This window comes from Ambystoma mexicanum, chromosome 1q, assembly GCF_040938575.1.
Source record: "Ambystoma mexicanum isolate Mex_15411 chromosome 1q, UKY_AmexF1_1, whole genome shotgun sequence".
Classification (NCBI taxonomy): domain Eukaryota; kingdom Metazoa; phylum Chordata; class Amphibia; order Caudata; family Ambystomatidae; genus Ambystoma; species Ambystoma mexicanum.
The window spans coordinates 28711942-28726928 of NC_090922.1; the positions used below are offsets into that span (position 1 = coordinate 28711942).

Here is a 14987-nt window from a genome sequence, read left to right on the forward strand (position 1 = left end):
ATTTCCTTCCAAAAGTGTGCCCGGGTAAGGTGGGCAGCCATGAGCAATTGGGTGATCAGTAGGGCCAGAACAGGGGTAGGATCCGTCCTCTGGGGAGTCCCCCAACAACATCACTAATGGGTCCATGGGGAGAAAGATTCCGCTTATGTCCTTAATTTTGGACCTAATCTCTAGCCAATAAGTTTGAATAATCGGACAGTGCCACCATAGATGTCCCAGATCCCCCTTCGCGCCGCAGCCATGCCAGCATGTATCCGGGTATTCTGGGCTTATCGCATGCAATCTCTGGGGTTAGAAATACCAGCGATAACAGATTTTATGTGCACATTCCTTCACTGAAGTGCATCTAGAGGACTTCTGTGCCCTGTCCCAAATTCTCTGCCAAGATTCTGGGGGTATTTCAATTCCCAGTTCTCTCTCCCAAGCTGTCATACATGGCAGTCTCCCCTCTTCTGGGACCTGTTCTAGAAGGCGATAGCAGGTTGATACTCTCTGTGAGCGTTGACCTTCTGCCGCTGTCAGTTCCAGGCCTGACAGTGGTCTAGTGGCAGCTTTTTTGATAGTGGGGTTGGTGATTCAATGCCGTAATTGGATGTATCGGAACCTCTCGGTCTCAGAGAGGTTAAACTTTTCTCTACATTGGACGAATGTCAGTGGGATTTGATCATTATATAGTTCGTGCAATCGAAGAGGTCCCTCTCTCGACCAGTGTCGAGTTAGCCTGGATCCCAGGTGTAAATGCCGGGTTTTGTGTGATTGGGGAGAGGGGTCCCAACCCTGGGGAGATTCCTCTTAATTTATAATGTCTATCCCAACATTGAAGCGTTGCTTTCGTGGTTGGAAGGAGAGGTTTCCGGGAAGTTCGCATTTCCCGTGGAAGGAAGGGAAGATGAGCGAGAGGGGCTTCTGAACATTGTTGCTCGATATCCTGCCACTTGGGGGGATCAGGGGGGTTGGTCCAGCTCAGGATAGGGGCAATTTGGGTTGCTCGGTAGCATCTTAGTATGGAAGGGAGTCCAAGACCACCCATCTGTTTGCTGCGAGTGAGGATCTTGCGCTGGATCCTGGGCTTTTTCCGCTGCCAAATGAATCTGACTAATTCGGTCTGCAGGTTTGTGAAGTCACGCTCTAGGATGAGCAGTGGAAGTGCCTGTAGTGTGTAAAGGAGTTTCGGAAGCAAAGTCATTTTGACTGCGGTTATGCGTCCTAACCAAGATATCTCCTGAAGGGCCAATTTCTGAAGGGAATCTTTAGCTTCTTTTTAGCAAGGGGAAATGTTAGCCTTGTATAGGCCTGCGTAGGTTGATGTCAGGTGCACTGCCAGGTAGGTGATTTTAGAGCTTTCCCATCTGAGGGAGTAGGTGCTGTGGAGGGCGTTTAGGCCTATCGATTTAGTCATATTTATCCTAAATCCCGAGATTACCGCAAATTGACCAAGGAGCTCCATAAGCGGGGGGACTGAGGTTTGGGCATCTCTTAGGAAACCGAGCACATCATCTGCATAGTGCGCGACTTGGTGGCATTGGTCTTCCACCTCGAAACCCTGAATATCGGGACGGGAACGGATGTGTTGTGCAAGAGGTTCCATAGCCAGTGCAAATACCAGAGGCGATAGAGGACACCCTTGACAGGTACCCCTATTGAGGAATATCTGGGGTGTCCACCGAGAGTTGATTCGTACTCGGGTAGAGGGGATCCGGAAATTAGATCAAATCAATTTAGTAAAATGAGGGCCGAACCCATACTCTTCCAGGACCGACTGCAGGTATTCCCATGACACGCTATCAAATGCTCTATGGGCATCTAGGGACAGCAGTGATAAAGGGCCCGGGATTGATGGGGACAAAGCTATCAAATCAATCGCTCTACGGATGTTGTCATGGGCAGAACGACCTTGAATAAAACCGGTTTGGTCCCTGTCTATTAGCGTGGGCAAGATCCCTCCCAGTCGCCGTGCTATAATCTTGCTATATATCTTGGCATCCGTATTGAGCAAGGCTATGGGCCGATAGGATGAGCATTCTACAGGGTCCTTCCCTGGCTTCAGAATTAAAGTTGTGCTAGATTCTGCCATAGATTGTGTGACCGTTCCGGTTTCCCAACATTTGTTAAATAGCCTTGTGAGATGTGGCGTGAGATCCTTACAAAAGGTTTTATAGAACTTATTTGTGAAGCCATCTGGGCCCGGAGCCTTGCCAATAGGGAGTGATTTTTATCGCTGATACTACTTCTTCAGAGGATATTGGGCCTTCTAGGGGTTCCTGGAGGGCGTGCGGGAGTTGTGGTAAGGTTGCTGCATTTAGAAACCTCTTGGTGGATTGCAAATCTCCTCTGAGGGGCTGCCTGTTCCCTGAAGAAATCGGATGTGGTGCCCTTACCCTGTTTATCCCTTAGGTGGTCAATCCTGTTCTGTCGTGTCAGGTTCCCTAGTTTAGCCGCTAATAGTTTGTTGGCCTTGTTACCCTTGCTATAAAAGAATTGTTTGGTGCGCATCATGCAATATGCTGCCCTCCCCATGTGATGAGCTTCAAGAGCTTTTTTTGCCACACGGAAGTCTCGTTGTGCGCTCCGTGAGGGCTTCCTTTTATGTATGTGCTCCGACCAAGGGACTTCACCCTCTAGCTGTTCCTGGAGCAATCTCCTAGCTTTCTTTTGTTGCGCTGCCCCTAATTACCGCCTTACTTGCATCCCAAACCGTGCCCCAACACACATCATCGGTATCATTCTCGTTAAAGTAGAGGTCTAAGGATTCTCAAATGTGGGCACAGGTCACTGGATCCTCCAAGAGGAAGTCATTAATCTTCCAGGTGGGAGTTGAGTGAGGGATAGCTTGTGGGGAAGCTATGGTTAGTAGAACTGGGGCATGGTCTGCAAGCGCCTCAGGGAGAATCTGTCTCCTCAACCTCATGGATGAGTGAGTCCGCTATAAAGAACATGTGCAATCTGGAGAATCCCCCATGAACAGCTGAAAAGTAAGTATAGTCCCTCTCCTCCTGATGATAATACCTCCAAGCTTCAATCAGGGAATGTTCTTTAACCCTTTAAGTGCCATGGGTATTTCTCTCCAGTGCCAGAGCCTTTTTTGGTGATTTTGGTATGTGGCCATTCAATGGCTTGTAACTTTTTTGTTACATGAGATATCTCGGCCAAATTTGGCTCCTTTTTTTTCCCACATGAATCCCAGGTTGCTGTAGGGGGGTGAGAGAAAATAAGGAAAAAGTGAGAAAATTTTGGGTTTTTTAAAAAAATGCCAATAAAATGATGTGCAAAGAAGCCTGTGGTTTTTTCCTTGTAAGAGCTAGGAACAAATGGTTTGCTGTGCTGAGTTCCCCAATGTGTTGGCTTTCAGGAACAGGTTGAGTGGAAATGGGAAAAAATTATTTTGATGGGGTTATCAACCGTTTTGTGAGAGGTAGACGATTTTTGCCATTTGTGCCAATTGGACATGCATGGACGGAATGGAAGAAAAGGGCAGGAAAGCCAAATTGGAGGACAGAAAGGCATATATTTCTGAAAAGTAGACAAAATTCCAAGTTTAGGAAGGGGTGATTTGCATAGGTTAGGCAACAACTAGGTAGGGGAAACTGCCATCGAATGGGGGAAAAGCGGGAAAATGACTGAAAAAAAAGGTATGTGTTGGACATGGTTGGCTTGGTACGGCAATGGCTTCTATGAATTTTGAGAAAAGCAATGCTCCGCTACATTCCCCCGACTCTTGCAGTTAGGAGAGCATACCATTTTTGTAGTGTTTGTACAAAACAAGCAATACCACAAGCCAAACACTGAGCCATGGTACACAGGAGTGTTACGCTCACGGCCTGACCAGACGCACTTAGCATGTGTAAATTGGGAAAAACCAATGTGGTGAGGAACGGCAGCCATACATTTTTTGAAAGAGCACAGGCAGACCTTTTCAAGGGTAGGTGACTTGTGCAGGTTACAAAAGTGTATGGTGGCTAAAGCAGCGACTAAATGTAGGTCACATTTGGGAAAAGAAAGGGTTGTGAGACAAAGGGCTCCAGCAAATGGGTCAAAACGTTATGAAAACCACACAAACACAACACATGGCCTACCGTCCCGCGTTCCCACAGGTGTCCCGATGAAAACGGTACCCCACATGTGTGGGTGCACCTACCTGGCTGCCAAGGGGAAAGCCTAAAACACAAGTAACCCCAAGTCTGTTTTCAGAGGGAAATCTCAGACATTCTGCCGACCGGCACAACGTACAGATATGGGCCTCGGGTGTCCAAGCCACCAAGGAAAACAGGGAACCCTATGCATTTCCGAAAAGGGGACACCCGTGGGAATCCGCAGAGGTATGATATGCCCAAATCGCCCCAGAATTTATTACGCAGACACCCCTGCAAAGTCCAAAATGTGGGGAAAAAAACGCTTTTTACGCACATTTCGCTCGACGCACCCATCGAAACACGCCCCCAACAACACATGGCCTACCGTCCCGCGTTCCCACAGGTGTCCCGATGAAAACGGTACCTCATATGTATGGGTGCACCTACCTGGCCGCCAAGGGGAAAGCCTAAAACACAAGTAACCCCAAGTCTGTTTTCAGAGGGAAATCTCAGACATTCTGCCGACCGGCACAACGTACAGATATGGGCCTCGGGTGTCCAAGCCACCGAGGAAAACCGGGAACCCCATGCATTTCCGAAAAGAGGATTCCCGTGGGAATCCGCAGGGGTGTGATTTGCGCACATCGCCCCAGATTTTTTTACCCAGACACCCCTGCAAAGTCCGAAATGTGGGGGAAAAAACGCTTTTTCCGCACATTTCGCTCGACGCACCCATGGAAACACGCCCCAATGTCTGAGATTTCCCTCTGAAAACAGACTTGGGGTTACTTGTGTTTTAGGCTTTCCCCTTGGCGGCCAGGTAGGTGCACCGATCACATGTGAGGTACCGTTTTCGTCGGGACACCTGTGGGAACATGAGAAGGTATGACACCTGCTGTTGGCGACGTGTTTCGGTGAGTGGACACAGGGAATTGTCTCTGAAATTGGCCGGAAATGAAGACAATTCTCAGACATTTCGCTCTGGCCACCCACCGAAACACACCGCCAACACGTGGCCTACCTTCCCGCGTCCCCACACGTGTCCCGATGATAACGGTACCTCACATGTGTGGGTGCACCTACCGGGTGCGCAAAACGGAAAAGGGTAACCGACTGGGAACCCCAAGCCATTCGCACCTGCCCATTTTGTTCATGTGGGCAACCAACAGATTTGGGCCTAGGGTGTCGCAGCCAGCAAGGGAAACAGGGAACCCCATGCATTTCCCAAAAGAGGACACCCGTGGGAATCCACAGAGGTCTGACTTACGCAAATCGGCCCAGAATGTAATACCCAGAACCACCAGCAAAGACCCACATGGGAGAAGGGTGCCCAAGGCCAGGGATATTACCGCCGACTTTGCTGGAGCCCTGGCTGCCCTGCGTTACAGCTTCTCCCCACCAAGGAGTCTCGGCAGTGTGCCAATACCTCCCCGAAGGGAAAAGCTGTAATGCAGCCCAGCCGCAACTCCAGGGCAGTTGGAGGTGATCTGCCCAGACGGGCCATTCCCACCCACACCACCAACAATCCAGCCCCAGTCTCACCCACCCCACTGACAGTGGGCCCTAACCATAGAATAATAAAAAACAGTACTCTCATAACGTTGCAGCTGCTCGGGTAGAAAAAGCTGCAAACAAAACAAAGAATATGTGTTACCTACGGTCACACCAGCAAAATGTAGCCCTCCCCGGTGGCAGATAAGGGGGGGGCTGTCCTGCACCCCTCCCTGGGCTCAGGCGTCTGTTCCTAGGAGCAGATATCTGGTCCCAGGAAGGGCTGCATGACTTGGCACCCACTCCATTGCGGGTGGGGGGGAGGGGGTCAACGCCCCATCCCAATAGAAAATTCCCTGACTCTTTGGGGTGCCCCACCGCCCCCCCTAAAAAGCGTTCCACCATTTTCATTTTTTTCCTTTGGTAACCCAACTCCCCTTGGTGCAGAGGGTCACATTGGTGTGCCAATCTGGCGCCGCGGTGCCCAAACCTTACTGCCCCACCCACTGGGGGGGCCTGTCCCACCATTTTTGGGGGCCCTCTCCCCCCTCACCCCAAATGGCTGGGGGACACACCTCATGCAGGCCTCCCTGGCCTCCTCCAAATGGCTGCGTGAGGTACACCCCACCTCCATTTGGGGTGAGGGGGGAGAGGGCCACCTTCCTAGGAGCAGATATCTGCCCCCAGGGAGGGTTGCATGAGGTGGGGCCCTCCATTTGGGGTGGGGGGTTTGAGGGCCACCCCCCGTTGCGGTACATCATGCGCTGCCAATTTAGGGTGGCCCTCAGCCCGCCCTAAAAAGCAGCCTGTGATTTTGTATATTCTTTTTTGTTTACCCAACTTCGCTTGGTGCAGATGGGCCCATTAGTGTGGCTATCTGCCCCCAGGGTGCCCAAACCCTACTGCCCCATCTATTGGGGATCCTGCCCCACCTTTTGGGGTGCCCCCCACCCCCAATGGCTGGGGGACACACCTCATGCAGGCCTCCCTGGGCCTCCTCCAAACGGCTGCGTGAGGTACACCCCACCTCCATTTAGGGTGAGGGGGGAGAGGGCCACCCCAAAAGGTGGGGCAGGACCCCCAATAGATGGGGCAGTAGGGTTTGGGCACCCTGGGGGCAGATAGCCACACTAATGTGGCCATCTGCACCAAGCAAAGTTGGGTAAACAAAAAAACAAAATACAAATTCACAGGCTGCTTTTTAGGGGGGCTGAGGGCCACCCTAAATTGGCAGCGCATGATGTACCGCAACAGGGGGTGGCCCTCAACCCCCCCCACCCCAAATGGAGGGCCCCACCTCATGCAACCCTCCCTGGGGGCAGATAGGGGGGGGCCCACCTCATGCATCCCTCCCTGGGGTCAGATGCCCCTTCCTAGGAGCAGAGATCTGCCCCCAGGGAGGGTTGCATGAGGTGGGGCCCTCCATTTGGGGTTGGGGGGGGGTTGAGGGCCACCCCCCGTTGCGGTACATCATGCGCTGCCAATTTAGGGTGGCCCTCAGCCCCCCCTAAAAAGCAGCCTGTGATTTTGTATATTTTTTTTGTTTACCCAACTTCGCTTGGTGCAGATGGGCCCATTAGTGTGGCTATCTGCCCCCAGGGTGCCCAAACCCTACTGCCCCATCTATTGGGGGTCCTGCCCCACCTTTTGGGGTGCCCCCCCACCCCACCCCCAATGGCTGGGGGACACACCTCATGCAGGCCTCCCTGGGCCTCCTCCAAACGGCTGCGTGAGGTACACCCCACCTCCATTTGGGGTGAGGGGGGAGAGGGCCACCCCAAAAGGTGGGGCAGGACCCCCAATAGATGGGGCAGTAGGGTTTGGGCACCCTGGGGGCAGATAGCCACACTAATGTGGCCATCTGCACCAAGCAAAGTAGGGTAAACAAAAAACAAAATACAAATTCACAGCTGCTTTTTTGGGGGGGCTGAGGGCCACCCTAAATTGGCAGCGCATGATGTACCGCAACGGGGGGTGGCCCTCAACCCCCCCCCCACCCCAAATGGAGGGCCCCACCTCATGCAACCCACCCTGGGGGCAGATAGGGGGGGGGCCACCTCATGCATCCCTCCCTGGGGTCAGATGCCCCTTCCTAGGAGCAGATATCTGCCCCCAGGGAGGGTTACAAGGGGTGTCCCTTTCTACTTCGGTGGGGGGGGCATCCCTCCCCCCCCTTTATTCAATAAAAAATCCATGGTGGCTAGTGGCCCCCCACCCCTTCCCCCATCCCCTTTCCACATACTTTCATTTTTTTTTTCATTCCCCTGGGGCAGATGGTCAGCCATCTGCCCCAGGGTTCTCATGCATGTGCCCCCATGCTTTGGGGGCCGGGAGGGGGGAGAGGGCTGCTTACTTGAGGCAGCCCCCTCCCCCCCCTCACAAACGGATCCATGGTGGTCTAGTGGGTTGCTGGTCACGGATCGAGCGCTCTGCGCCGATCCGTGACCAGCAATGCCTCATATATGTGGTGTCCTTGGAAAGGGGGGAACCCGAACAGCCGAAATGGATGCTGCGGGGAATTTACTTTCAGTTTCACGCCGACGTGCGTTACGCACACCGACGTGAAACTGAAGGTAATCCAGCCCCCTGGCTGTGAGGGGGGACCTCCCCCTCACATAGCCCCGGTGTTGGATTACAGTTTTGAGCGATCCCTGCTTTGCAGGGATCGCTCAAAACAAGGTGCCTAAAAGGACGAGCTATCTCGTCCTTGGCACTGCGTGTGCACTTTCAAGGACGAGATACCTTGCCCTTGGCACTTAAAGGGTTAAGCAAGGGAGGTCAAGGCTCTAAAATTGTTCCCGTCATTCAGCATCGGTGGGAGGGTCTTGTCAACTAGGGGATTAACCACCGCATTGAAGTCACCGCCCATGATTACTTCTCCCTCAGCATGGTCAAATAGAGCTTTCAACAGTTTAATAAAAAACAGGTCTTGATTGGCATTGGGGCCATATATAGAAACTAATGTGATTTTACGACCATCCAACATGACGTTGACCAGCAAGAACCTCCCCTCTTCATCTCGCACAATCTCCATGGTTTTAAAGGAAGTCCCCCTGCGCACTAGGATGGAAACCCCTCATTTCTTTAGGCCACTTGGGGCAAAGAACTCAGTGGGATAGAGCTTGTCGTTAAGGCAGAATTCATCTGCAGGCCGTAGGTGGGTCTCCTGAAGAAATAAGAATGTTGCATCTAGTGATCCCAGTCTGTGCAGGAGTGCTTTTCGTTTCAGGGGGGAGTTCAGGCCCTGCACATTAAGGGAAATACATCTATAACTCGGGATTGCCATATTGTAGTCGCATGGGTTTTCGTCTCCCTTTCCTTCCTCCCAAAGAACTAGGCATTAGGCGTCTGGTCAGGGAGCTCAATGCAGTGTAATTGTTAAGAAATCTGTGGTGAGAGGGGAGATAATACCAAATAAAGCATTTCTGGTTGAACTCAAACAGAAAATCAAAGTAAAAGCATACAAAACAAGATAACCAATTTGCCTCAGTCTTGGAATGTACCAATCCCATCCCCAGAGTTAAGTTTAACCAAATCTAAGGTAGGTCAAGGCGCCATCCACTCGGGCGCCCGACCTGATTAACACGTGGAAATGCCAGTAGTCCTTTGTGTTCGTTCAAGGCATTGGGTTGTGTTCAGAGTGTCCAGTTGTTTCATGGTCTCGCGCCCAAGGTTGGAAGTGGAGAGCTCTTGTGTGAGTCCCCCAAGAGAGAGGAGGACAGTCACAGAGATCGAGGAGCCTCAGTTAGGTACATGGTATGTAATTTAACCAGGAAGAGATCTGGCCATGGTGAAGGGCTCTAGTATAAACTCACCCTCATGGAGCAGGATTCTGAGTTCATTGTGGTAGTCAGTCGTCGGCCCAGTCTTTCTGTTCACTCGATACCAGGATGGGCACGTTCTGTGGGGGGGGCTTTTTCTATTTCTGATCCCTGGGAAGAATTCACTGCGGGTTGGTGTCGCTGCCGAGTTCTCCCTCGTCCAGCCCTTGGTAAAGCGTGTGGGGTAGATCTCTCCGCGGTCTGAGCCTGTGGATTCGGTGTTCCGTTATCAGGATCCTCCGACATCAGGGATCTCGCTTCCTCTTCAGAAGTAATTATATAGTGCCGGTTTCGAAAGTCAAAGATCAGTTTGCAGGGGAGCCTCCATCGATAACTGACCTTTTGGGTTCTCAACCAAGAGGTTACTTTCTGTAGGCGCCGCCGGCATGCTAGAGTTTAGGGAGCCAGGTCCTGGAAGAGCTGTATCTCCGTGCTTTGGAATTGTATTGGGTCCGAGTTCCTGGCAGCCGCCATAATTGCTTCTTTCTGGCTGAAGAAATTAACTCGGGTGAGCACGTCTGGTACCAGGTTCCTCTTGATCTGGGCAGATGAGTATACTCGGTGGGTTCTATCTAAATGTAGTTCCTCGTTTGGCGGGAGGTCCAGTAGGGATCTGAATAGTCTTTACATAGTTGGCTAGGCCCTGATCAGGAATCTGTCGAGGAACTCCTAGGAGGCGTACATTGTTCCGTCTCGACCTATTTTCCAGGTCGGCTTGCTTAGCCCATATGTCCTCTAGCTGTTCCTCGATAATCTTCACCCTTTCTGTTAGGGTCTCATTGTTATGGGCTTGTTCCCATGCCGAGTTTTCCAAGTCACTGACCCTGGATTCAATCTCTCCTAGGTGGGAAGTCAGGTCTGCAAGGGATTGTGCCAGCGATTCTTTGGAAGTTTTGATCTCTTCCTTAATTTCTTGAGTAATGTCTTGTTTGAGAGATCTGAACATGTGCTCTAGATCCTCCCTGGACATCGCCATGTTTTGGGGCAAGATTGAAGACGGGGCCGGGTGGATCTTGGCCGTTACCAAGCGTGTTGAAGGGGGACTCGCAGGGTGTGGGGCCAAGAAGGCTTGTATGCCTTGTCCCTACTTTTTTATGGCTGTTTTGGGCATCCCCCAGAGTGATGAGAGAGCTCCCGAGCCCTTTCCAACCCGATTTAGACGTGAGTGTGTGGGCCTCCCGGTGTGTACGAGCCGACTTTGGCATTTTAACGTAGCATCAGTTGGTAGGGTAAAGGAGTTTATTCCCCGATTGCAGATCTGTGGCATGGGGGGGGTTGGGAGGAGTGCAAAGTCTCTCAGGCACAAGATAGATGAAACTCTGTTCAACCAGCAGTGATGTCGCTCCTGATCGCTTTATAGGGCAAGGGTTTTAGGCATGTTTCCATGGGGTCCCCAGCCTGCTTCAACAGAGGTAAGAAAAGAGGGACGAGATGCAAGGTCACATCACATCCAGTTTACCACCTCTGACATTCCCTCCAGTTACTACTGTCACTCATAACCCTCAAGTGGACAGTTGTGGGCGTCCGTTACCGTGGACCTCTCCTCCTCGTGACAGTCCCAAAAAGGGGAGAACCTCTGCTCCCCACGGCCTCCCTCCCTGGTGTCAAGGACCAGGCCGTCCTGCATCTATATATGCCGCCATTCCTTTAAACTATTTATAGTTCCATGCGGCCCCCCAGGAGTGAGGCCGGGCAGCAAAGTCCAGCGGAAGCAGGCTCTCAGCCGCGGGTGCTCCTCCGCTCTTCCTGTCAGTCCACCCCCCTCTCGGGCTGGAGTTACCTTTGAGCGCTGCCCCGAGCGACTCTCCAGGGCCAGCGCCGCAATGCAGATCAAGGCTCCACTACTCCGGCGCTCGTCCCTCCGCCGAGCTCAGGTCTTACGCTGTCCGCCGCTCCGAGCGATCCTCCAGAGCCAGAGCTACGCGGCGGGTCCAGGGCGGGTCGGAGCCTCTGTCTGCCCCAACTCAGCCGGGGCTCCAAAGCTCTGGGTCAACGATCTCCTCTGGCCCGGCAGGAGGGCCGCTCCATCCACAGCCAGTCGCGGCGCTGTACGCCCCCCCACCGCCGAGCATATCACTGGGGCGGCCTTCCCGGACTGCTGCATATTTTAGGGCAAACTTGCGAAGCCCTCGGCTGGAGGAGTGGGGAACGCCAGGTGAGGGAGGGGATTGCCACAGCGGGAGAGACTCCACAGGTCTCCCGCTCAGGGGTCCGGTCGGATGGCGCACGCCGCCATTTTCTTCCCTGAGGGTGCCGACAACAGTAGTTCCGGGGTCGAGCAGCGAGCTTCGCGGGATGCGGCTCGGATCCAAAATGTAGCTCCCGCCTCAGAAACTCATTACGATCTTCTGCCAAGCGGAGTCGGGCTGAAATTTCGGCATTTTCATGTGAGAAATTGCATTGCTTGGGCCCCTCAGAGCAGAGCTCACGGAAAGCACAGCCGCGTGGAGTCAAGCCACGCCCCCCCTGCTCCATTAATTCTTCAGGATTAGTTGTCTCCTATAGGTACTGGGGCAAATCAGTGTTCACGATAGCCTCTATTTCATCCTCATTCTGCTGAGTGGGAATTAGCCAACTTGTTAAATTTCGCACTTTCTTTAATTACTACTTTTAACTATGGGCAGCTTTCTTCTTAGCTCGTTGAAAGCCCTTTTGCTGATCAATAGTTTGCGATCCATTTCCTCTGTCTCGCCGTGGCTTGTTTCGCAAGCCGCTTTTGTCTGTGAGAGTAAAAATTATCAGGAGTTTCAGCCATATTATTTACAACGTCTTGATGGCCGGCATCTTGATTTATTTTGCTGCAGTCCATGATTTCAGTCAGGTCAATACAGTTGTTCTGCTTTGTGACCTGATTAACAGTCTCGTTTTGCCGATCCGTTTATACAGGTTCCGGCTCATTTTTAGACAAGGAAACGGGTGGCTGTGCTGAGTCGAAGATTCTGATACAAGAATTAGCATTATCCTTAAAGCAAACTGCACTGAAGCCAATTAGGATTGTATTTTTGAGTACACTGCTTGACTTTGAATTGGAGTCTCACTTAATCTATGCAGGGACGAATGCAATAATAGGTTTGGTGGCGTAGATAAACGATCGGAATTCTTGAGCGCCTCAAAACTTGTCTATGCACGGATAACTTGCGCTTCAACCAGATTGTGACCTGTCCATAATCGAGATTCTCAGACTCCACTGGCACTGCCAAACTTTGTTGGACCGAATAGCAAAGATTCTGTAATAAATTATTATCAATGTCGTCGAACGACAGCAGGTCGTTACTAGTTGTGCCTTGGGACAAATTAGCAGGTTGCGCAACATGTTTAGGAGACGTATTTCCACTGAGTATCATTGCCACAGGTGCAGCTGCCGAAGCGTCCTGATAGAAAGATGTAATCTTACCCATTTCTTTATTAGGATTAAGTACCACCTTTTCGGGGAGGACTTAGGTTGCACTGGCTTCGATAGCAATTCGGCGATCAGTGCGGCGTTGGGATGCTCCTGACCCCCCACCCCCCTGAAATTGTACCTTATCGATTTATTTCTTGTTTTAGCTGCCATTTGCAATCCAAGAACGAGTAAAATTACTCACTGACTAGCAGACAGCGAAACTGCACTCTCCAAAGCTCTCGTCCAACTGCGCAGATGCTAAGTACGTGCCGCCCGCTGTTGAAATAGGCTTCCGGCTCCTGGAGACAGTTCTTGTTGAAAGAGCCAATAGGATGAATTAAAGTCATAGCAATGAGCGAGCCAATCCATTGAAGTCTGGCTCGTAACACCCTAGGAAATGATTGAATTAGCGTTTCCTAGTAGGACCTGGGGGGCAGCGAGACAGCACTCCTCCAATTTTACAATAATGCAAGCGCACAACTCGCACTCAATATCACACCGAATTCAATGGGCATGTGCATGTCATTAGGGTAACCATATTATATAACTTCTGAATAATTAATTCATCTTTTATATTGGTCTTAATACTGGGGAGCAGTCTCTAAGCATGGGACTGGGATTCGAACCTGAGTTGCTCTGCACTGTCTTGCTTCCAAGACAAGCGCGTTGACTCTGAGCTATCCTCACATCCCAATAATAATATATATATTATAGAAAATATTCTGGGTCAGTAGAAACTGCATGTTTTGTGAGGCATCTATCGGCAGAGCTGCAATGTGAAGATCTCTTTACACGTTCATCAAAAACAACTGCCATCATGTACATTCAAGATCAAAGTAATTGGTGGAACAGACAATACATAGCAGCTCTTTTATTAAGTCGCTATTAGCATCTCCACTCGTGCCACTTTAATCAAGTAAATTTATGATGGAGTGCTGTAGAATATTTTCTGTAGAGTGTAGCCTAGAACTGACGTTCTCCAGCATTGTTATCTTTCATAGATTCATAGCACCCATTCACCTTTCCTATGAGGCTAAAATGTGAAATTGATGTTTGTATGCAGCAGGATCGCCCAATAAAGCTGAAGATGACTTCTCGAGGAGTAGGCTGAGGGACTCCTCCTCATTGGTCCCAAGAAAAAGCACTGAAATGTGGTTGATGAGCGGTATACTAAAACTCTGTTACTGCTATGGCATTTGTTTATACTGATGATTCCTGTCTTGGGGACATATTCATATTCATTCATATTCAAGCATGCGATTGTGAGAAAATTCCAATGCTGGTGAAGTACAGTTAAGGTGGGTAACTCATACGATAGTAATGTGAAGGAGATTACTGTTCATATTTCGATTGAAAGTATGCCAATCGTGCCTACTTTTTTGAAGTGATGGTTGGTTGAGATTTAGGAAGTTATATTTATATCCGGTGCGTTTGCATATTTCAAGGTGCAAATTATGGTGACCTATGTTCATTAGGAAAATGAGTTACACAGTATAATTGTCTGCATTCATACCCACCTCTGAGGGGCTATTGTGCCGACTTTGAAACTGAAAAAGCATCCTACTTAAGCTCTAAATTTCTCTTGACCTACCCAAATTCACAAAATGCCATGTACTGTTCATGGTGATTTTGAGCTTGTTCATTGAGCATTGTATTTTTATTACAGAAAATCCTGCTATCCCAGCAACTCCATATTCTTTGAAAAACATAGATGATGTAACAGAATTTTTAGGAAGACACACCGAAAAAATTGATAAAATCATTGCATCGTTTCACAATATGTTTAAGGAATATGAGCGGAAAAGTCTACGACATTACATTGTGAGTATTTAAACTTGTAATTTGATGTACATAAACTCTCCCTGTGGTTGGTAAAATACAGTTGTGCTAAATATGACCCATATTTTAAAGCAGCAAATCAGTGCAATTAGCAATGATAAAACACAGTATAGGGTTATAAGCATGTGCAATGCATTTTTAAAATATTGTTAAAGATATACTCAAGTGGACTTGAATATGTATTCAAAAGGTTATGTCAAAAGCACACATTTGTTTACTATGTTTTTTCTTTTTTACAACAATATTTGGGGCTTGCATGGTGGTCTCTATGGTACTGCAGTGTTGTGTTATACACAAAAAGGTGGTGTCCTTCCCATCACAATCTATAGTGAAGCTGTGGATCCACTGATTTGGCATCCATATTTCTATGGCAGTTGTGGCTCC

The 14987-nt window shown here is 50.1% G+C and overlaps 1 protein-coding gene across 3 annotated transcripts in view; it reads left to right on the plus strand.

The window, feature by feature from the left end:
• The window catches only part of ANKRD27 (ankyrin repeat domain 27), a 1511294-nt gene that overhangs the window by 240454 nt on the left and 1255853 nt on the right, over nucleotides 1-14987 (plus strand). For all 3 annotated transcript variants that reach the window (XM_069635449.1, XM_069635447.1, XM_069635448.1), the window contains one exon: nucleotides 14431-14585. In XM_069635449.1, the coding sequence (XP_069491550.1) occupies nucleotides 14431-14585 (155 nt within the window). The remainder of the gene's footprint in view (nucleotides 1-14430; nucleotides 14586-14987) is intronic.